Here is a 23,161-nt window from a genome sequence, read left to right as displayed (position 1 = left end):
TGCCACTTTTTTTTATCTAAAAGCCCCCCGAGCGGCAGTGACCTCCATAAGTCAAAGGTTCATATCTGGGTGTCAGTTTAAAACCTTAATCCAAGCGAGGATGGCATGAAAAGCAACAAAACTGAGCCAATATGGGTTGTTTTCTTCCTGCCCTGTCTTGTTCATTTCTTGGATAGGTCACTGTCAAAACAGTCTGGGCTTTAATGCTCCTCTCTATCCTCTGGCAGGATGACGAGGTGGTGCTCCAGTGTGTGGCCACCATCCAGAAGGAGCATCGCAAGTTCTGCCTGGCCGCCGAGGGACTCGGAAACCGTGTGTGTTACCTGGAATCCACTTCTGAAGCTAAGGTGAGGATGGCTAACAGCTTTATGCTGTATATTTTATGGAGAAATTGCAATACAGTGGCAGTTTGGCATAGAAACAGGCAGTTACAGCAGCTACAAGTGGGCCCATAGGGTATTGATGACCTTTAAGCTGAAGCAGTACTCTTTCTTCTGAAAATACATTGAAAACCAGCTCTAACCACCATCTTTTAAGCTGAAAATGAAAGTTACTAAAATTATAAATTTAACTGTCAATATCAAGGTAAGGTTTGCATTTGTACTACATCAGGCTACTATCACCTGGAGCTGCAGAAACTTGAGTGCATCTTACTCAACTTCCTGAAACTGGCACAGATGTGAATATTCAGAAGTTTTTAATTTTGAGAAGACTAGACATGCTGTCTTATTACCTGTTTAAAGTTACTAACAGATGGGTTTTCTTAATCTGGATGTTAATTCTGATGAGGTGTAACAAAAAAGGCAGCTGAGTACTCAGTTTTGTATCTGCAATTGAAAAAAAAAAATCTTCCAGTAATTAAATCCATAAAAAAATTAATTAAGATTATATTACTCTTTGAAAAAATATTTCTTCTGCATCGTGCACAATATAATATTGTATCCAAAAAAAGTTTGTAGTCCTGTTTTGTTTCTTGGCTGTTTCTCCTACTGATGGAGTAAGAGACACTTGTGAGTTATTTTACTTGAACCCCTCTGTTTATCGTCCCTGTCCCCTCCACACTCTCTCATTTAGAGCTTTCACCATCCCTGTCAAATAATGGGAATAATGTACTATGGTGCAAAGTAGGGGTGGAAATCACCAGAGGCCCCATGATACAATATTATCATGATACATGATTCAATGTTATTTAGATTTTAAACTGATTATGCTGAGTATTACGATAATGTTTTGTGATATTTATTATTATATTAATGTGATTTATTACCCTTTTTTTAATGCTAAATTGAGTCCCCAAAGAAAAAACTTTGTAACTTTATATTTAATAAGATAAGTTTTCAGTCTGTTCATAGCACTTCTGTCATTTTTATCGCACAAATTGCATCTAATGGTCTGAAAGGGCAATTGATTTTAATATTCTTGCAGGCTACTGAAAATTTATTTTATATCTGTGGCATTAAAAATTAATCAAATAAAAAAAATTATACTTGGCATCAGTGTATTAATAAGATATTTTCATACAAAAATATTGCAATGCTCTGCTGTATCGATCCCCACCCCCCCATCCCTGGGGCAAAGTACAACTACCTGAATAAAAATAATCTCAAAATGGGTGCCTTAGTGTGTCAGAGAAAAACATCCTCACCAACACCACTGCAGTGATCCAGGTTCAACTCCCAGCTGTGGACAGTGTTCATTCAGTCAGTTATGGATCATGTACTTTCGTTACACACTGGTGCATCCTAGTAGTTGGCCATGGGACTCAGGCAGACAAAACAATGACAAATATGATTTATAAAGGATGGTTCTGACCACTTAAGTTGTTAGAAGAGTGAACTTTCTGATTGTGACTGAGTGATTAAAATTAGCGTTTTGTTGCCTGTGGTGTTGTAGCAACACAACAGAGCTGTCAGTACTCTGTTGCATGTCTCATTAATCTTCTTTTTGACAAGATGTACTGCATGGTCCTCAAAAAAAAAAAAAAAAAAAGACTTGTCGAAATGAGGCAGATCATGTTGGCTCTGGAGGTTATGCGTCTTAATAGGAATTTAATTGTCGTATATCATTATGTGCATCATTAGTCACATTTTCAGTGTTTCTGGGACATTTCTATGGGGAGGGCAAGTTCATTGTCACTCAGTAATGCAGATCTTCATGGGATAGACAATGCAGCATATACGTATACTTATGGTGTTTTATTTTTGGCTTCACACTGACTTTGTGTCAGAGTGATTATCGCATGATCACAACACTCCAATGCCAGGATGTTTTTATGAGCCGTGCATATCAAGTAAAGCCTGATTTAATTGGCCCACTGAGCAGTAAGACTGTGAATAAGAATTTAGGGGACTGTTTCTGTTCATCCACCTGGAACTGTTGTTGAGTCGAAGGGCAACACCTGCGGAGCTCGAGGCAGCCCATCACAAACACCTCTCTCCTCTCACCTTGGGTACCGGTGACAATGCGTCGGGCCTCCTTGGCTGTGAAATGTGGCTGAGTGTCGGGGGCGACGGCTGTGGTTTGGCACAAAGGGAGGGGCTGTCATCTGCTGGTGGATCTCAGGTGTTGACACCTCATTTCCCAGACTCTAATGGAGCCTGGCTGCCTGCCGCTGCTGGTTGAAAAAATGTGGCCAAAATGAATTAAAGATCCGATTTAAAGAGTTCTGTGACAGTTTTTTTTAAAAATGATGTTGCTTCCCATAGGTACAACGTTGGCATTTTCTAAGCTTGAGCCAATAGTGGCATCATTCGTTCATAAATTTTAATATTCTGGAGAAAATTACCGTCTTAGAATTAGGTTCCTCTTGAATACATACATTTAAAATCAGATCATAATTATATACTTTAGATTTATTTAAAAAGGCTAAACATAATACCCTAAAACAGCTGTTCATTGTTGTTTTTAGTGACTGTTACTCAAAAAAAGATGTAAAAGGGAAGTTTGTCAGGGACTATTTTCAATCATGGATTATTACCCACTTGGTGCGCTAGTGAGTATTTTTAGGACAGAGTGTGTTGGACTGAGTTTTGAAGAGGTCAAAGAGCTCCAGCAACACTTTTAGTTTAAAGAACAATTTTATTGGACCGACACGTTTCGGCTTGTGGCCTTCATCAAGGTCATCAAGAAACACATGTGCTCTTTGACCTCTTCAAGACTTTTTTTATTCAGTCTCCATGCGCTTTGGAAGCATTGAACTGTTGGTTTCAGTCAAAATAAAGAAAATCATCATACTTATCCTGAAATTATGTTGATTAATTTAACATTACAATAGTAAATGACCTTGAGAAGATGAAAAAAAGTAACTTCACTTCATTTGATCTCCTCTGAATGCCTTCCATGTGATGCAGGACTCTAGATTGTTAAGTACTGTTTGATCTTCTGAAGAATCACTTTACTCATTTTCATGGCTTATATTACTGTATTGTCTCAAGCTCCCTGCAGATTTACTAAAGGTCGCTGTGACCGTTGAGACAGTCTCTTCTATTCCCAGACAAGCAAGAATGTTCAGCTTGTCTGCCCAACCCTGGAAGAAGTATGATAATTGGTATTGGTGGTGAATTATTCATAAGAGGTGTAAGATCTGCAGCCGGCTGCCAGTTATAAACTGTGGAAGGTCATGTGACATGTCAGGTGCAGCTGCGTCATGTCATGTTTTATCCTCTTGTAGGCAAAAGTAAATACTCAGCTGGCTCTGTTTCAAATTTTGTAGGGAGATTACTCAATTTTGGGGCTGCTCGTCTATTACAAATGGGTTTTTTTCCTTTCATGATTTTTCCTGGATTTTGTTTTCATCTGGAGCATCTTATCCTGAGATAAATGCAATTAAATAGTGAATATTTTAGTTGACAGCATTTGTGTGCAGGCTGTTGGTTGCAGCTCACAGACGTGGACACATGCAGACACAGCGGTGTTGAAGGTTCCCATGCATGTTTGTGTAGAGTTACAGAGCAGTGCCATCCTCATTATCACCTACCAGCCCTCCCCACTGCTCACATTTCTCACTTCACTGCGGAGGTCAAGGGTCAGCTGGTTGTGTTACTGAGTCAAGGCATCCACCCAACACCCTTTAAATCATTACTTGGCTTCTGTTGTGGGGCAATAGCATGCTATGTGAAGTCAGCTATTGTTATGATATGGACATAAATATTAGGATAATAAATAATATTAGGATAATTAGAAGAAAGGAGAGTGGAACAATGATCTCTTATGAGTTTGCGGGTGTTATTGGTTTGTATATACGTTGTACACGACGTGTATTCGTAGCAGTGTAATATTAATCAACAGTGCCATCTAGCACATCACAAGGTGAATTAGTTTTTTTATTCTTTGACAAGCACATGCAGATAATAAACAGGTCCCCAGGTCTGCCTCTGAACTGATTTTTAGTGTCAAGTAATTTACAAGCATTATGTAATCTTAAATGCCCTGTTCTATCCTTTACTTTCCTCTCTTTGCATTCGCTAGAATATGTTGAATTCTAGCAGCAGTAGCAGAACCAGGATGGCTTCTGGGGCTCTAGCCGTGAATGTTTTACAAAAAGCCCAAAATCTTTTAAGGTGTTTAATGACCTTCAACTTTGTCTTTTTCCCTGAGTCTCTCTGACTGGCCAGACAAATCGATGGAGCAAAAGCTACATTCTTAATTGGTAATGCTGTTTATGCCAAATTCCTAACTTACTTGTTAGTAACATCCGATTATTGCATCTGCGGTGGCAAGGGGGGAAAACAAGTCGTTATCGCCGTTTTTTGTATTATAGTTTCAGAAGGATGAAGACACGTGGGGAACAATTAGATGAAAAGTAAAGGATCTAAAACAGTGTCCAAACTTAACTTCTTTCTCATTGGCAAAGAGGCTGGTATATTAAAAAATCCACCGGCCAAGCATATTTTTACTAACCAGAATAATCAGTTGCCTTAATGTGTCACATGTACTTCTGTTTCTGTACATTTCACGGTGTTAATAAGGTATGTTGTTGAATACAAACTTAAAGCGGAAGCCAGAGTAAAATCTGAAGCAAAATGATTTGAATATATTCAGCAACTCATCACCACAGCCTCAGCATGTGAGTAAGTTCCTTCTGGTAAGCACTATTTTTGGAAGGGGCTTTTAATGTGAAAGGTAAGAACAGAGGAAGTGGAGCTAATGCGCAGGTGTTGACAATGTCAGAGGCAACAAAGAATTCGGTATCAAGGTTCACACTATGGGGCCTCTGTGTTATGTCATGAGTATGGGCCCAATGCTAGCTAGCCGCAGACCAGTGGAAAGAGGTATTTAGCGGATTTAGTCGATGTCCCGTATGTTACACAGTGCCTCAAAGCTAGAAGTCTCCGGATTGCTAGTTATTGCATCAGTGTTTAGATGTGTGACGAGCAGACAGCACAGGAGCAGCCAAGAAGTGACAGAGCAGTACACCCCTAAATGTGCACCAAAACATGGTAGAAACTCTCAGTTAAGTATTTTTTTATTAAATTTCGATTCTTGTTTGAATGGTGTGATGCATAGCATTCAAAGATTTACTCGCCAAACGGATGATCTACCCGCATTTGGTGCTTGGCAGGTGCTAATTTTGGACCCTGCCCAGGTCAGATTTTTATGCATTCTATTATCTCAAATGGCATAAAAATAATCCATATAGCTGCTGGGGGGAAAATATTTTCCAGACCCCCCCCCTCAGGGTTTGCCCCGAATGTTTGGGACATTTGGCTACACCCCTGTCTAGCAGCGTGCATTGACAGTTTACAGACAAACTGAAAACAGCTGAAAGTAAGACAAATCTGAACCATGCTATTGTGGGAACCAAACAACAATGTGTGCTGAGGAATAAGACCTAGCCACACTAATATTGGTCATTGCAGCCGCGGGGCTGCACACCTTTGACAGCCCTCCTCATAATCCCCAGCCACTCATTAGCAACACACCAGGATGGCAGAGAAGTTGCAAGTCATCAGAATTATTTATGAGCACCATTCCTCACTGAGCAGTTTAATCATCTCAGTTGGTCTCTTGTCTCAGACCAGCGCCTGCAATTAATTTAGTCAGTTACTGTTTGGTAGTAAATATGAGCATGTAGATAAAATATTATGTGTGCACGTGTTCAATCAATCAACACATTTTACAGAACTGCATCTCCCTGTCACTAAATCAACTCTGTTTCATTTCTTTAAGATGCATGTAAATTAACCATAGTAAATAATCATTTGCATGTATAGCAATACCATCACTAACATGTAAGTGATATGATCGGTCCCAAATATATGCTGTAGAGTAGAAAAATGTGTATATGGGCACCAAAATGAAATTCGAGGCAATGACTCGATCACATAGCAACAGAAAATTGCCTTCGGTTGGGGGCTCAAACAGAGCCTCAAACGGCGAGTTCCTCAAACAGAGAGGCACCCCGCCATGCCACCTTGCACTAGCTTTCCACAGCTGAGATGCTTATGGATTTGGTCATTTTCAATATAAATATCTTTTATATGTTGGTTCAAAAAGTTGTTTCCAAAAATGTTTAAATATATATTAATGTACTGTTTCATAACAGGCGTCTGTTTGAAGCTATTCTAGACTGACACTAAAATTTTTATGTAGGCCACACAGGCTGCATTTCACAGTCCATTACTGCTTGGACATTATGAGTATCAAATTTTATAATGTCAATGAGCATCGTAAATGTGGGTAAACTGATACATTTCTACAACTATTTAGCTCTGAGTTCTTAAGTCTCAGATGTCAGAAAAACTTAAGTTGGCTTCAGTTTTTTTGTCATGTCAAAAATCTGCAGATCAGGGTAGTTGGTGTGTTTGAAGCTACACAGTAATATAAAAAAAATAGAGTCAAGGAGAGAAACCTCCTGGCACATCGTTTTTTGTACCCAAGAGAGGAGTCTGCTTTTGCTCAAAACACCTTGTCATTGCCTCTTCAACTAATGTTTCTTTCTCTCCGTCCCTTCGTCCTCCTCTCCTTCCCACACTCTCTTCTTTCCATCCTGCAGTATGTCCCTCCAGACTTGTGTGTTTGTAACTTTGTGTTGGAGCAGTCCCTGTCGGTGCGGGCCCTGCAGGAGATGCTGGCTAAAACTGGGCAGAACAGCGAAGGGGTGAGTACTCCCCTCCTTTCCACTGATACCCCGCTGCTCTCTGTCTCGCTCTCTGCATACACAAACACGTACACAAATCAGTCTGTCGTCTACCACCAGCACTCTGTTGCAAAATGCCCTAGAGTTTTTTTATTTGTTTTTTTAAAACATAAGATTCAGTTGGAAGTCTCATACCATTTCTGCAATATCGTTTCGGTGTAACAGAATAACAATCTTCACAACTGTTTTCTATTTAACATAACAGGATATTTATTGACTGAACCTGAAAAGAAATTCCCCGCTGGCAGAGCAGTCGCAGTACTGGAAATACAAATGCACTAAATATACTTGTAAGAGGCTTCTCAGTTCAGATCTTTTCAAATACTGTAAACTGGCCTGATTGGAAATACTTCAGGGATTTTTCTGAGGTCACCTTATTAAGGGCAAGCCTAGCTGTGATGTTTTTTCTTTTGTCCCCACTTTCAAAAGTCATGCATTTAAATGCTGTCAGGAAGAATGCTTTTCAGGAACATAACCTTTACAGAAGGAAGCGCAATTACAAAGCTGTCAGCTATAGAAATAAAATATAGATCCAGCTTAACTTTGTGGAGCTGTTCTTTGAGATTTAGTTTAGATTTATGAAATAAAATTAAATATCACAATATTTCTGACTAAATGCCTCAATATCGATATTGTGACAGTATTGTAGGGTTGACTATTTATGCTTCCACAAAATATTTACACAATTACAAATAAGTATCTAAATAATAGTTACTAAATAAGTATCAGTAATGTGACTAAGTAGACAAAAGGCAAATAAAAGAACAAGACAATTATTTCACTTGATTCTAATGCAGCCTTAAAACCAGGAAAAGACGACACTTATGATTTTAAAGTGACATCTGGTTTGCCATCTACCATCTAACTGGTGCATCTACCATCTAACTGGTGCTTCGGGGATGCTTCAGGGATGTTGTTTTCCTGTAGGCCAACCCAGAAGCTAACACTGCCCTTGGTCCTTCATCAGATAAGCTCTGGAATTTTTTTTTTGGATCATTGCAGAAAATAAACTCTGGGTCAAAAAATGTTACTACACCTGATACTTACACGTTTTGTTCAGCAAAATAATCTTTACAAATAAACACTACTTTCAGGATTCTTGAAGTCTAAATACAATCACCAGAAGTAAACCACTATGAGGCTGGAAAGCCTTGTTTGTCACTCTTTGGCATGCGGAGGTCTTTAGTCTCATTTGGCCATTTGTTAGCAACTGTCTTTTTTAAGACACATAAAAGCTTCAAAGTGCACGAGTGGGGTGTTTACTGACGCATTTTATGTTTTTAAGTCTCTTAAACTAGCATTTACCACAGACCTTATTTAAGGCTTCTACTCAAAAACCCATTCAAAAAACCCATTGACTTTGAGCAGAGGGAACCAGAGGTGCTGAAATGCTAACTTATTTCAGGGATTTAGGACTCATTCCTGGGGTTCTCAATTAGTTTGTGACAGAAACTGGTTCATCATGTTACATTAGAGCTCTCGGCTCTGGCTGCACACTCCAATGCATTACCCACAGCACTGCGTATAAATGGAAGAAAATCTAAAAAAACAGAAACAGGCTCACTTCAAGCACCTTACTGAATGTTGTTCACAGGTCTAAAATGTATAAACTGAAAATGTTATCTAATTACTCACTGACAGTATAATTATTTTTGCACATACCACTGGACTAAATTTTGACTTTAAAAAGTGGATATTTTAAAAATCAATAAAATGTTGGATTAAATCCCAAAGGCACAGCAGACGGACCCCATCTTGCAACACTGAACTACTTTAACACCAAGAACTGCAATAAAATTCTAAACAGAAGCTGTCTCTTTTCATTCTGTGTAACACTTTCCTGTTTTCAAAAAGAGATCAGAAGGCAGTGATAATGAAAGGCCGTCGGGGTCAAAGAAAGGTGGGAAATTATCTGTGAGTGCACTGCTGCAACCACAACCTTCTTTCCCCACAAGCTCCGCTCTCTTGATTTACACTAAACAGAGCGAGCCCCTTCCTCCCGGCTTCGCTCCAGCTCACTTGGCATATTTATTAGAGCAGGTAAGTAATCTTTGATCGGGTGGAGGCTCTGTAGTGCCACGTGGGGGTGTCATCGACAGGCAAGGAAGCACTCCGTTGGGCTACATGTGGTCTGTAAATCGCTGTCAGATGCTCATATTCACTCACGCTGCTGTGCTCTAACAGTCATTTCATGTGTCATTTAATCTCATCTCCCAACCCGTCTAGATCCAGAGGGGGAGGTCAAGAGATGGCGGGTGGCATCACAATGTTTGGATGAAATATGTTTTGGGGAAAAACAAAGAGAAAACAGTGCTTTATCTCAAAAAGATTCCAGCATTAAATTTTAAACTGTCATAAAAGAAACTGCTCGTTAGTAAGGTTGTTTTTTTTCCATCCCTGTTCCTACTGGATACACGTGGTTGGTGCTAATTTTAACATCACTTGATGACCCTAATTATTATTATTTTTAGCGTTCCCACACATTTTTATGTATACAATTTCTAAACTTTTCCATGACTTTCCAAGGACCCATAATCATATCTTTTTAACTTCATAACATAACTGCAGCTAGCTGACATATATGAAGGGGAGACAGAATGCAGGGTGAAATTGAAGAAAAATATTTGACAGTGAACAAAACATCACACGTCCACACATGACAGAGTTACATTACGACAGCTGAAGTCAATAAATTTGTGATTATGTTACATTACATAGAAAGTTATTCATGAAAGGGTACTGCAACAAATTAAATACACAAAAACAAAATTCCATGACTTTTCCAAAACTTTCAATAATTTTAGACAAGGCAAGACTTGTCTAAAATCCCACACTGGGGAAATTCACACGTTACAGCAAGCTCAAGACTCAGAAACAGAGAAAATGCCAGAAAACGAGGGAAAAACAAGGATAAGAATATTACAAAAAAAAAGTTACATTAAATTAAAAAAAGCAATATAAAATATAAAATATGTATTATCTCCTATTCCAGATGTGGAAAATGTGATTGGGAAATTGCAAAACTTTTCCAGGTTTTCCATGACCGTGGGAACCTAGTATTATTAGCTCATACTTGGGACAGACTACTGGTATGCAGGAACAGGGATGACAAAGCTATGTTTGTATGTTGTGCAGTACAGCTGCAGCAATCAGAGCAACCCGAGCATGACATAGCATTACAGTGCTATTTGCAACATGATTTGAATACAAAAATCCCACAAATAGCTCAAACTATGTGTTGTACCGGGGTGGCTCTGGCTACCACTGTACTTTGCACAACACAGCCTTCTGGCACAGATGGTTCTGTAAGTGTTTTATTTGCTATACCGCTTGGGTCCTCTCCACTGGTGTATCAAGCCTGCATTGTTATTAGCCTGGGTAGCAGATTTGTTTTGTGCTCAACAGTACAACATTGTTGGCTGGCCTTGTTTGGCAAGACAACACAATGTTGGCTAGAATACAAACTCTCTGCTAGCAAGGCTAATAAATCACCCTCCCCTCTACTTTCCACTACCAGGGCCCCATTTCTCTCTATTGTTGCACTCAGATTTGTGTAATTGACTGCCATACAACCCAATAACACATTCTTTCCATTTGTATTTGTGTGTTACTAGAGTGCTGACCATGAAAAATGGGTAGGTCCATCAGTTCATTCATCCATCATGCCATCAGTGTGCATGACAGACTGCCAAACGAAAGGGTTGAATTCCCGGCACTTTCACTTGAAGTGACGCCCATTTCTCAATTGCCATAAAATCTGCATTAACAGTGTGTACGGCATTTAGTTTAAATCTCCATGGCAGGTACTGCAATGTGGAGAGATATTTAGCTAATGGTAATACATTCAAATTTTTCCACCTCAGCACATATTGTGCAGCTGGATATTAAAATACATTTATTTCTGTGTAGACTGTCTGGATAGTAAATTAAGCTTTCACCTCACCGTAGCTCAACATATTCTCTTTCCCTCAGCCAGCGTGTAGACAATCAATTAGCTTGTCATAGACGTCTCTGAACTTTAAATTATGGCAATCTTGAAATAGACATCCGTTGGTGCTGTCACCTTGTGCACAGGAGTCGAATGCTTTGCCTCGTCTCTGAAGACTACTTTGTGTGCAAGTGTGCAAGCACTTTCAAGTGATAGTGTCTGCTTCTCATTTGCTTAAGCTATTCATTATCCCTTTTTTTTCGCTTTTTATGCAAAAAAATTCAAGCCTTCGTATGCAGCTTACAATGTTTGTGCTGTTAAGATACATGCATATACATATATTATTAGATTTTGCTTACCAAAGACAGTAATGACTTCTTGTATTTATCTAATTTGCCGAATCTATATCAAAGGATCTGGAAACCCCACACGTTGGCAGGAAACTCACTTTGTGGTTTGGGTGTGCTGCTCTGTTTTCTCTGGGTTTGGTCTCTAACATCAATTCAGTTAAAGGGTACTGACACGAGGAAATGTCCTGAAATCAGTTTTGATTTCAGAGTGTCCACATGCACTACTGTTGAGCAAAGCTGTTATAGATGTCTCGAGGATTATTAATAGGTCCTTCATTCAGATCAGAAGGATTGGTATCGGGTATGATCAATGCATTTTTTAATAGATTGGGATCTGTTATTTTAAGCATGCACCCTGCCTGATTCTTTGTTCACGTCCACTGTTACACAGGTGTTGTAAACAGAGAGCATGATTTATGCAAGATATTCAGGTTTTATTGTAATGCTGCTACTCAACTTAGTAAAACTGATTTTTTACATTTTCAAAGCTGCAACACGAATTAAAGTGGAACTGAAATTGTTGTTGTTCAACGGCTGTATTAACCAGGTAAATTCAAGTATCGGATTTGTATTTGGTATCGACACATACTCAATATCAAATGACGTGGATCAGGATCGTGGGCAAAAAGAAAAAAGATCAGAACATCACTGGACGGCCAACATGCTACACTTAAGTTTTAGTTTTAATTTTTTTTCATCCCTCAACTGTAGTTCTATTTTTTTGATTTGTTTTTAAAAAGAAAAAAAAAAAACTTTATTTATATTTTTCCCCCCCCCCCCCCTTACTTTCACATGGTACGCATGACAATGTACATAATATTTTAATGGACTGTTATGTAAGTAAATACAAAGCAAATGGGGTGCAATCACTGTCTCATTATCCAAATGATTTGAAGGACAGGGCACGGACTACGTCCATGGGAATCAATATATCAGATGGTACTTAGCAAATGAGTCTGGCATGACTCCCTTTTACATGGCCTTGAAAAAAGTGATTAGTTTGCTATTTCCCATGCTCCTACTCTTCCATTTAAGATAGGTTATGGATAATAAGTGAACATTTAGGTAAATTACTTAGTCATGGTTTGGTGTAATGGCTCTTTTGGGCTCTAGCAAAGACAAAGCACACTCTGTATCATTCTTGTAAAGCCGAGCAGTCAGGAATAGAAGATCAACTCAGGATGTTGGCAGAGATTATAACAAAGTCTACAAAATCATCCATGTGTTAGTTTTTATTTTACACTGGCCTATTATACTGCTTATAAAGTCAAATGCAGAAAATATATAAATTACTATGGCAATAGTTTAGGACTGGTCAAGTGATGGCATGAAGTACGTGTGCAGACTTGACTTTTTTCCTCATGTAACTGTAATTTAATTACATATTTTTTCTCAGTAACTGTAACTAATTACAATAGCATTTATTTTGTAATACATTAGGCCTACATGTAACTAGTTACTCCCCAACAGGTAGTAATGAGGACGGTTAGTTAGATTAGGACCTACTAGACTTCCTTATAATACATCCATGCTAGACATCCGTGATGACAGCTACCGTTTTAGACGTGCGCATGCGCCACAAAAAGACCCATGAAAAAAAGTACGTTTTTAAATCATATCTGACGTGATGACGTCACCAGCACTGTACGTGAACGCGACAGACGTAAAATTCAAACGTAAGGCTGAAGTATGAGCGTAGCAACTGTTTAATACATTTCGGACTAATTAACTGAAAAAAAGACAGCTCAGTTTCTCAGCAACATTATCAGAAGATTACGCGTCGATGTCAGGTAGACAGAAACACGACTCGTGATTTAAACTGTTTACAAAAATATCGAAGATGGCGCATAATAAATGTCATGACGTTAGCTCACCTGAAGTGCTGCTCTGTTGGATTGCTAACGACTGCAGTGTCTGGAGGATAACTGGGTATGTTGCTACAGGTGTCTATGAAGGTAACGTTAGCTGCGTTAAATACATCTAAGCAATAAAATAAACCCGAACTTTTAACATTTTTGTTAGATCTGTTATGGAAACGTGTTGGCTCGACTTTGTTTTAGTTTTAGGCGATTTGCTTTACGTGCTATTCTAGCTAACTTCAATGATGTAAATGGGAAAGTAAATAAAGCCAGACAGAGAAAGTGCTAATGTTTGCTTACTCGTATTTTTAGCAAGGTGTCGCTTAATCTGGCAAGCATTTGTTATGACACTGTTGTGACGTACAGTAACTTCCCTGTCTCCTGCTTTGTTTATTCAATGTTTGTTCACTGAATGCTGATGATAGGTGCCTTACTTAAATGTAAAGCCATCCACAAATGCGACATATGCGAATTAGGGCTATTTTAAAGCTAAATGGTACTAATACTTACTTAACCTGGCCAGTGTGCGTACACAATTCAGTACAGTGTGTGCTAGTCAGTGGTGGAAGCAATATTCAGATTGTTTACTTAAGGAAAAGTATTATTACCACACAGTAAAAATACTCAGTTAGGAGTAAGTCCTGCATTGAAGATTATAGTTAAGTAAAAGTAAGTAAGAATATTCAGGAAAAAATACTTAAAATATTAAAAGTAAAAGTACCCATCACAGAAAAATCTAATAACTCAAAATTATTTAATAGTTATTTATTTTAATAGAAAAACATACAAAAAAATAAAAACTGCAAAATAAATAAATAAATACACCCAAAACCTCATTATTTACAAAATGGCAAAAACATCCACACTATTATTTTTTAAATGAAATGAAAAAAAACCTTAAATGTTTATTTAAATAGTTGCCAATTCATTTTCTGTCAGTTGACTGACTTAATTAACAACTAATCTTTGAAGCTGTACTTGTATAAATTCAATTATTGTATAAATTCAAATTATAACAAAACATAATATTTTATGCATTTTTCTTTTGTTTTTTAAACTTGCGAAGTAATTAAAGTGTTCGGGTAAATGTTATGAAGTACAGAGTGCAATATTTCCTCCTGAAATGTAGTGGAGTTAACGTTTAAAGTGCCATGAAAGAAAATACTCAAGTAAAGTACAAGTTCACAAAATGTGTTCTTAAGTATAGTTCTTGAGTAAATGTACATAGTTACATTCCACCACTGGTGCAAGTTAAATACTGGCACTGAGTGTCAGAGCTAGCAATTTACCACAGCATAAAGGATGATTTTGGCGTCTAGTTAAGTCCCCATGATTTGACACGAGGTGTTGGCCAATTATTTTTCCAAAAAACTTTCAGTATTAATTTAAGCCATAGTTAACTGTACATGGAATTGTGTAACAACATAAAGACTTCCACACAAACATCTCTATCTTTGTTTGTAACACAAACACTCTCCCAGTGAAAAGCTGTATAGGATACAGCAGCCTGCTTACAACTGGAGGTGCACCACACCAAAGGTCATAGTTCCTGGCATTGATGTGTCAGCATGACAGCAGGACTGAAATACAGGCTGGCTCTTTTCGCTCTCTGTACCCCCTCCCTCACTCCCAGCTGTTGCTGGATACTCTTCCAATTTTTCTTTTGATCAAAATCTGTTTCCTTTTTTGTCTGTCTCATACAAGCCATCTGGGAGAAACTTGGTAGCCAAAAGAGAATTAGCTTGGGGTCAAATTCAGGGGCCAGTTGAGAGGTCTCTTTAGGTCAGTTCTCCAGTGCTGGCACAGTGCTAAAATGAAGTGTGGATATAGGTCTAGCTATGTGAACCTGGTTTAAATGTGACTCCGCAGGCAAACGTACAAATTAACGCTGACAACTGGGCAAGAAAGAGGATAGCCTCCATGTATTGCTTGTTGGATAAACATTGCAGTGTGCGTCACACTGGTTAGCACAGTCCCAGTCCTGATCTTGGTCCCAGCTGTTTCTATGAGCAGTTCAAATGTTGTTTGTCACCTCAAACAGACAGTCACATATGGTAAATAAACCTAATTGTTGAAAATAAAAAAATGACCAATAAATCTACCTTCTATCTTCTAGAGTGTCTGATTATATTCCCGTGGATAGAAATTTCCACTGTGGTAATGATACATATTTAGCATGTATAGAATGTTAAGTAGCATATTTACTTGAAATATTACAATATTTACATAAAACTAAACACTCAAATGAAAGTGAACTGACTCCATAACTGCAGTAGGCCTGATCCAAAATTGTTTACATAGCTGTAGCCCTGTACCAAATTTTTATTGATGTGGCTCGCAATCCTAAAACCCAATAAAAGATGATGAGGGATGATTTAGATGTCAATGCTTATGGTACCTTCTCTTTTTTTCTTCTGCTGCTAGAGGTTGATTAAAAAGGTAAGTCGAATTTCTTTATTCACCTCAGTGGTGGAGATGAAATCGCATCTTTTACTCTCTCTTGCTCAACTGTTTCCTCACATTTCCTCTGCCATTGTGCTACAGTGTATCACAAATATTCTTGTTTGTCACAAGAATGGGCAAGCCGTCAAACTAGTGTGGTACTATACATGTTTGTGTTTGTTGGTTTGTTTGATTGCGTGTCTTGTTTTGTGTGTTTCCCTCCCTTTTTCTTTGTCTGTTTCCTGCTTGCACTTGGAATTGAGGTCCAAAGTTGAATGTTTTATTCATTCTGTCCTGTGTAGTTTACCCACACAGGATCAAAAGCAGAGGACACTCTTAATATCTGACATAGAGGTGAAGTGGAGGTTACTAACGTAGACTATAGAGGCGATAAGTCAAACCAGACAGGGTCCGGAGGTCAAGGATGTGAGGATATGATGATAATCTGTTACCTGTGTATATCCTGACAGGCGGGTCAGGGAGGTGGACACCGGACCCTGCTCTATGGTCATGCCATCCTCCTACGCCACTCGTTCAGTGATATGGTGAGTATCAGCAACACAAATTGATGATTGTCCAGTGAAGTGGTGCTTAGTTGCACATGCTGAAGTAAAAAATACAAACACACACACACACACACACATAAATATATATATATATACTTTTTCAGTTTACAGATGAATACAATAAACATAAATGTGTTAATCTAAACATCTGAGAAACTGAAATTAATGTTTGGTGTTTTTACTCGATCGCTAACTTGACAAGATAAATTAACGAATTCAAATTGTTTAATTTTTCTCAATCAACTAATAAAAAAATTAACTAATCATTTTAGCTTTCAAGGTATATCTCTCTAAGTCCATAAATATCCATAAATGAGTACTCTCATATTTTTATGAGGCATTTGAACAAGAGCTGTCTTCCACTTTCAGCTTGTCTTAATGTTTTCTATGACCTAAGACTAATTTATTTGTCACTTCCCAGTACCTGACCTGTTTGAAGACATCAAGGTCTCTAACAGACAAGCTGTCATTTGATGTCGGACTACAAGAAGATTCAACAGGTACAGTAACAACAGAGAGGAGTCAGGATTATCTAACAATGTATGTGTTCTATGTGTTCACCAATATGAATAATCTTTTTGTGTATTTGTGTCAATAGGAGAGGCCTGCTGGTGGACCATTCACCCTGCGTCCAAGCAGAGATCCGAGGGAGAGAAAGTCCGCATCGGAGATGACCTGATCTTAGTCAGCGTGTCGACAGAGAGATACCTGGTAGGTAAAGTTTGGTATAGCTGTTGAAACATACACATATTGTTGTTGGTGCCACTGGAAAACAAGAAGTTGTGGTTTGGAGCAAAGACTTTAATGCATTAGTTTGGGATAGAAGATGTTGAGCAGATTTTCCTGGAATTCTATCAATTCAGGTCAATAAAACTTTTATTTCCCCCTGCTATTGTAGAAGCAGCTTACTACCCAGTTTAAGAAATACACTAATAATATGTAGATTATAAGGTGCACAGCCTTGTGTTAAAATGGTATTTATTACACACATGTATTACAGAATATCTTAAAACACTTGCACAGGAATTAATGAAGGCTTATTAAGAAGTCAGAGATTTTTATTGCTGTGCTAATTTCTTGCAGAATTATATTTATTTTATCAGAAACAAACTGCACTGCACATTCTGCTGTGTTTCGACTGTAGCTTGGTATTCCAAAGTGTGATTTACCAGCTTTCTAAAGAAATATTGGATGTTTAGACATACTGGCCAGTAAGTATTTTAATTTAGATACCATGAAACAAAGTACTCCCATAGTAACTCTTCTTAGAAACAGTCAGCGTTTTAGTTAAGCATTAAGAACAGAAAATAAGCTGTTTGAAACTTGCCATCCTGTACTTGAAAGCAGATGCAAAAATGACGATTGGTTAATTGCAGCTCAAGAAATTGTCATTAAGTCAGCAGGCCTCCACTCAGTTTCTCATTTGCAGATAAGCGGTTTTTCTCTCATGAATATTTACTGTTTTTCAGACAGTCTGGATATATCAGATTCAGTCTCTTGTTTCTGATGCACACTGTATCATCTCTCATTTTCCTTTGTCTGCTTTGCCTGTCAGATTTCACATAATTCAGATTTTCTTTGCTGTTGTTTCGGGGCTTCCTTTGCCAAATGTTTTTCATTTCAGACAGAATTGTCACCCTCCAAACTTGCAAGTGTTTAGAGGCAGACAATTTGCCAAGTGCAGAGAAAGATGGTTGTTTTTTGGAGATTATGCGCCCCACATAGCTAGCTTGAGTTATCTGCTGCGGTTCACCGTCTGTCTCAAAAAGGCACTTCGGAAAGTTTTATAGCCGTCAGATGGCTCCGATACCCATCTCACTCCAGCCAACTTCAGAGTGACAAGGCAATTCAAGGGGAAAACTTTAAAACTTTACACTTCTATCTGTAATGGAAATCTGATTACTTGTAAAGCTCTCCTGTGCAGCTTCTTTTTAAAAATCATTTTTAGGGAAGGCACCCATCTGACTGATGAGCTTAGAGTTAATGCCGCTCCCTTATGCAGAGCTACACACCCGACCTCAATTAACTTACTTGGTAAAGAGAGAGGAGAGTGAGATTTTAAGAGGGAGAGGCTGAAAGAGAGAAATGGAAAGGAGGAGGGACAGCGACGTGCCATGCATAGGAGAGTGAGTAGCTCTGGCTTCTAGCTGCTGCTCAGCCCCTCAGGGAGGGAAATGTGCAATTAAAGCAAAACTGGCAAAGAGCCAAACTTTCACCTCCTCCGATGGGAAATCTTCACCTGATTCAGCCCGACAGAAGCTCAGCTTTTGAAGAATGGGACACATCAGATATTCAGGCAAAAGCAATCAGTGCACCATCACTGTGAACAATCAGAGAGGTTGTAACACAGTCTTTTTAGGACTTGGCGTTTGTGGCTCTGTGTCTTTGTGTCCACTTAGGCTGAATTGTGTCAGCAGTTTCTGTTTCCTCTTAGTCTAGCCTGGTGCCCAAGTGTCAGGACAACACTCATATCAGGGAGAGCTGGTGTACAAACAGTTTGACTCAGTACACTCGGTGAAATATGTTGATGCACAGCGTTCCCTCAATCCAGATAATCTGTCAACACGTAGGAAGGGTTGCACTGAAATAGATGGTATACTGTACATTTTTTAAAGCAAGACAGACGAATAAAAACACTAAATAGATGGTTATATTTGGCCCAACAATGACATGAAAAATACACGTTTATAAAGGGATTTCAGTGAAATGGAACAAGATGTACCACAGTTACATGTTTTTGACAATCTGCACATCAACTCTTGAAAGGATGTGTTTTTTTTTTCCAGCAGTGGTTCTGAAGTGAATGAGTTTAATTTTGTGCTGCCAGAAGAAATTTAAGGTTTAGATTTAGATTTGTTTTAAGGGCTGTAGACACAATTTGTACACAGTTTTACAGTAGATGTTGAATCACGTTTAGTGAAATATTTCAAGACTTAACAAAGTATTAACTTTTGTGTTTTTAATCATACAAATAATTTTGAATCAAGTGAATTTTTTGAAGTATCCCATTTTTGTGTTAGTTTGTAAACATCATATCCCAGTCTTCAGCTCCCCGATGATAGCTGGAGTACTCCGGGACACTGTTGCTTGCATCGTGTTTACATGACCATGAGTATCCCGGTTTCAAATCATATCCGGGATATTATATTTACATGGAACACAGAGAAATCTGTTTATTTATATTTCTGTATACATGATAAATACTAGTATCCCATTCACTGATTACTACATGCTTTGTACGCAGACACCTGTGATGTTTACAAAAACAAAAAGAGACAACTTTACTGCTAAATTCTTCTTCACAGTTGGCGCAGTGGATAAAAATTTGCTGCGTCTTTTATCATGGAAAAACAAAACTCTGTTTATCGCTCAAAAGTGAGATGCTGTCAGTTTTGCTATTTTTAATTTCTCAGCTGAAGCTGGGCCTGCGCAAGAAATTGGCACTGCTCAAAACCAGGGATATAACAGACTCTGGCTGCTTAAAGATGTAGATATAGCAAGTTTATTGCATTTGGGGATATAGCGGTGGTGCAAATCGTTTAGCAGCGGCGCTTCTCTGCTGTTGAATGCATACAGGGGAAACACTGGTGTGTAGCTGTAGGCGAGGATCATTTCAAGCTTCCACTCGCCTCTGAATTGTGCCTGTAGGGAAATAGGAGCTGCTCCAAGTTTTCTGCTGAAAGGAGTTATTGTAGAGTATTATCTGGACATTGCTGCATAGAGAAACACTGATGCAGCAGTGCTTTTAGGCCCACAGCATTACAACACTGTTTGGCAGCTCCAGAGGAGGGGCGCAAAGTTGTTATAACCTTTTTTTCAAATCCCAACTGCGGGACATCACCCTCCTCTGTACAGTATTGCTGAATCTTATGTTTGTCTATATTTCCACCCTGCTAACACAACAACTTTACACTGGCAGCCTCCACCCTTCTGTCTAAAGCTGTGTATACATGACATGTATAACACGCTTCTCTCTTCCAGCACCTCTCAATCTCCAATGGCAACATCCAGGTGGACGCCTCCTTCATGCAGACCCTGTGGAACGTCCAGCCGACCTGCTCTTCAAGCAGCGTGGCTGTAGGCAAGTTCATGACCCTGGCCACAATATCAGCAACCACTATAACGACTGTCTCTCATTCAAACAATTAAATACATTTTTAAAGTCGTGTTCAAATGGCTCTCGTGTGTCTAATAACTCTCTGGACGTGTTACCTGTAAGCAATAAGTAAAAAATCTAAGTCAAATCTGACAACTCACATTTTGACATTTGTAGAAAACAGCCAGTGTTTTTGATTCTGTAGTCTTTCAGTTGATATGTTTTAATCATTTCCATATTTTTTTCCTGACCAAAGAAAAAAAAATCTCAAGCATTTTGTATCACAGAGTTGTTTTTGTTATTATCAGGGTATTTGACTGGTGGTCATGTGATGCGTCTTTGTCATGGGCATGATGAGAGCTTGACCATCCCTGGAGCAGACAAGAATGATGAGGAGCAGAGGTTAGTAGATAATTAGCTCAGTAATTCAAAGAAATTTAGTTAATGTACAAGTTTTTTCTGACCAAATGTCTTTGAAACTAACATTTGGAAAAGTAGCTTAGAAGGCCAAAGTAGCTGTCAGCAGAATAAGACTTGTGGGTACTGTGTGTGAATGTATATAACAGAATGAAAAAAAGCATTAGTGTCATGATGCAGCTCCAAATTGAAAAAAAAATCTTTCATGCCCTTCACTGGAGTGAAAAGGGTATTAAGTCAAGTTTTTTTCTTTCCCCCTTTTAGTTTTTATGTTTGAGAATTCAGTTCATTTTTTTCAAGTTTTGATACTGTTCTTTTGTGTCAATTTTAGGCAGGAATTGAGTATAGTAAGCAGACAGATCATTCTTCAACCAGAAAAACTTAAACATCCCTGAAAATCAAAGCAAATTAGGTCTTTTCTATCTGTCTATAAAGGAAAAGTATGGTCTGGTCTGTGACAAAATGTTACTAATAATCAAAATTTCATGTGCATGTTAGTCGCTTCAGCATAGCACATAAGCACATAGCACAGAATTTAAGATACACATATATCCATTGCAAACTCTGTGCTTTTGTGAGATAAGTCACATAAAAGTGTTACTTTTGTTCAAATACTTGAGCAGTGAGACTTAATCAACATCACAGGTATTCCCTGTGCCAGAACTGTTGCAAAAACTCTTCATGTTACGTTTTTTTATTCCCACTGTGACTTGAAGGACTCATAAATAATAGACGCCCCCACTTGTGTCTTTGTGCTCTCAGGATAGTCAACTATGAAGCGGGTAAGGGAGCGTCAAGGGCCCGCTCACTTTGGAGACTGGAGCCTCTCAGGATCAGGTGAGATCAGACCCAAATACAGACATGCTGAAAAAAATAAACTCCTGACGCAGTGTGAAGTCTTATTTGATGGGATCTTTTCAACGAGAATAAATAGAATTGGTGCTTTATACGCAAAAGTCACAGCTACTGTACTGCAGGTTATAAATAGACCCCGTCTACTTTGAACTGTCACTACCAATTAGTTGGCAAAGTCCTTCAGAAGGTGAGGTCCTGTTTACCATCCCTTTCAATCTATTTCTCTTTCTCTGTCTATCACCCTCCTGCTTCTTCCTCTCTTTCCTTTCTTTAACCGGCCACCCACGCAATTTCCCTCCAGTCACATCGTCTGCCGGCTCTCACTGGGACTGCCTGTCAGAGTCTGTACACTTAGAAATGGCGCAGGTGCATCTATTAAAGTACATGTTCTCCTTTTTTTGTCTCAGGGAGCGATTTTTATCTGTATTTTCCACACTGTATCAGCCATATAGAGACAGTGAACAGTTCAACTTTATCTGTTTCTCAGTCGACGTTTTTATACCGCTTGCAGATTGGTTTTCCAAACATTTCAAAAATATTCTAATTGGGTGATTTAATCTGCAGTGAAGGGTGTAATAGCACAGTCTGTTTCATAGAAAAGACGGCAGTCCTGTAAATATGTAAACAGATATTTACTAGTCGCATCTTTTTTTCATTAATTCATAAAATCAGGTTATATGATTTTGGAATTTCAGCTAGCTATGATGATTATATTGCTGGAGAAACATGCATTTCTAGCCATTGATTAAACTAATCACCTAGGTCATTTTCTAAGTTTTGGAAATAATTGATATCACAGATATCAATTATTCAAAAATAAAATTAAAAAATATTATTTTTTAAATGTGTGCGTGTGGTTTTTTGCAGCAACTCCTTTTTTTCCTCCCTAAACAAACTCAGCCATACATTTTCAGGTTTGATTCCAGCCTGCAGCTCTTTGCTGCATGTCATTCCCCATCTAAAAGCCCTAAAAATAATGTTAGAAACACCAGAAAAAGTTTGATATTATTACCGGTGTGCCTGTCACCTGTCAATATCAAAATAAAGGTCAAATCAGCCATATGAGGCTTTTAGTGTTGAAAACAGACAGTCCAGTGTTGTAAGCAAAGTTTTGTGCTCTGTTCAGCTGGAGTGGTAGCCACATCCGTTGGGGTCAGGCCTTTCGACTACGCCACCTTTCCACTGGCCATTACCTGGCCCTGACTGAGGATCGTGGACTGGTCCTGCAGGTCAGGGAGAAGTCCGACACCTCGGCTACTGCCTTCTGCTTCAGGTCCTCCAAGGTTAGTGCTCACAATCTCTATATCAACACACTTTATTTATTCTATTTTTACAACTAGCTCTGATGTGCCCTTTGAGCAAAGCAGTTACACCATCTCAAAGCTGCCTTGGATGTTGATGTAAATAAACTCACCTCATTAAAAGAAACTCAAAATATCTCCCTCTGACTGCTTCATCAAAGACTGTAAGCTCTTAATGAGCTCATGGCTTGCCACAATTAATTGACCTT

General features: G+C 38.6%; 1 protein-coding gene across 2 annotated transcripts in view; it reads left to right on the top strand.

Annotated features, from left to right (window-relative positions):
- Positions 1 to 23,161, top strand: part of ryr3 (ryanodine receptor 3) — a 142,537-nt gene that overhangs the window by 18,681 nt on the left and 100,695 nt on the right. For both annotated transcript variants that reach the window (XM_042503061.1, XM_042503060.1), the window contains exons 2-10: positions 228 to 347; positions 6,995 to 7,099; positions 16,188 to 16,262; positions 16,705 to 16,783; positions 16,882 to 16,994; positions 20,265 to 20,364; positions 20,688 to 20,781; positions 21,559 to 21,633; positions 22,778 to 22,934. In XM_042503061.1, coding sequence (XP_042358995.1) covers positions 228 to 347; positions 6,995 to 7,099; positions 16,188 to 16,262; positions 16,705 to 16,783; positions 16,882 to 16,994; positions 20,265 to 20,364; positions 20,688 to 20,781; positions 21,559 to 21,633; positions 22,778 to 22,934 — 918 coding nt within the window. The remainder of the gene's footprint in view (positions 1 to 227; positions 348 to 6,994; positions 7,100 to 16,187; positions 16,263 to 16,704; positions 16,784 to 16,881; positions 16,995 to 20,264; positions 20,365 to 20,687; positions 20,782 to 21,558; positions 21,634 to 22,777; positions 22,935 to 23,161) is intronic.

This window comes from Plectropomus leopardus, chromosome 16 (assembly GCF_008729295.1).
Source record: "Plectropomus leopardus isolate mb chromosome 16, YSFRI_Pleo_2.0, whole genome shotgun sequence".
Classification (NCBI taxonomy): Eukaryota; Metazoa; Chordata; class Actinopteri; order Perciformes; family Serranidae; genus Plectropomus; species Plectropomus leopardus.
The sequence above is the reverse complement of the archived record's forward strand: the minus strand, read 5'-3'. Positions and strand labels throughout refer to the sequence as shown.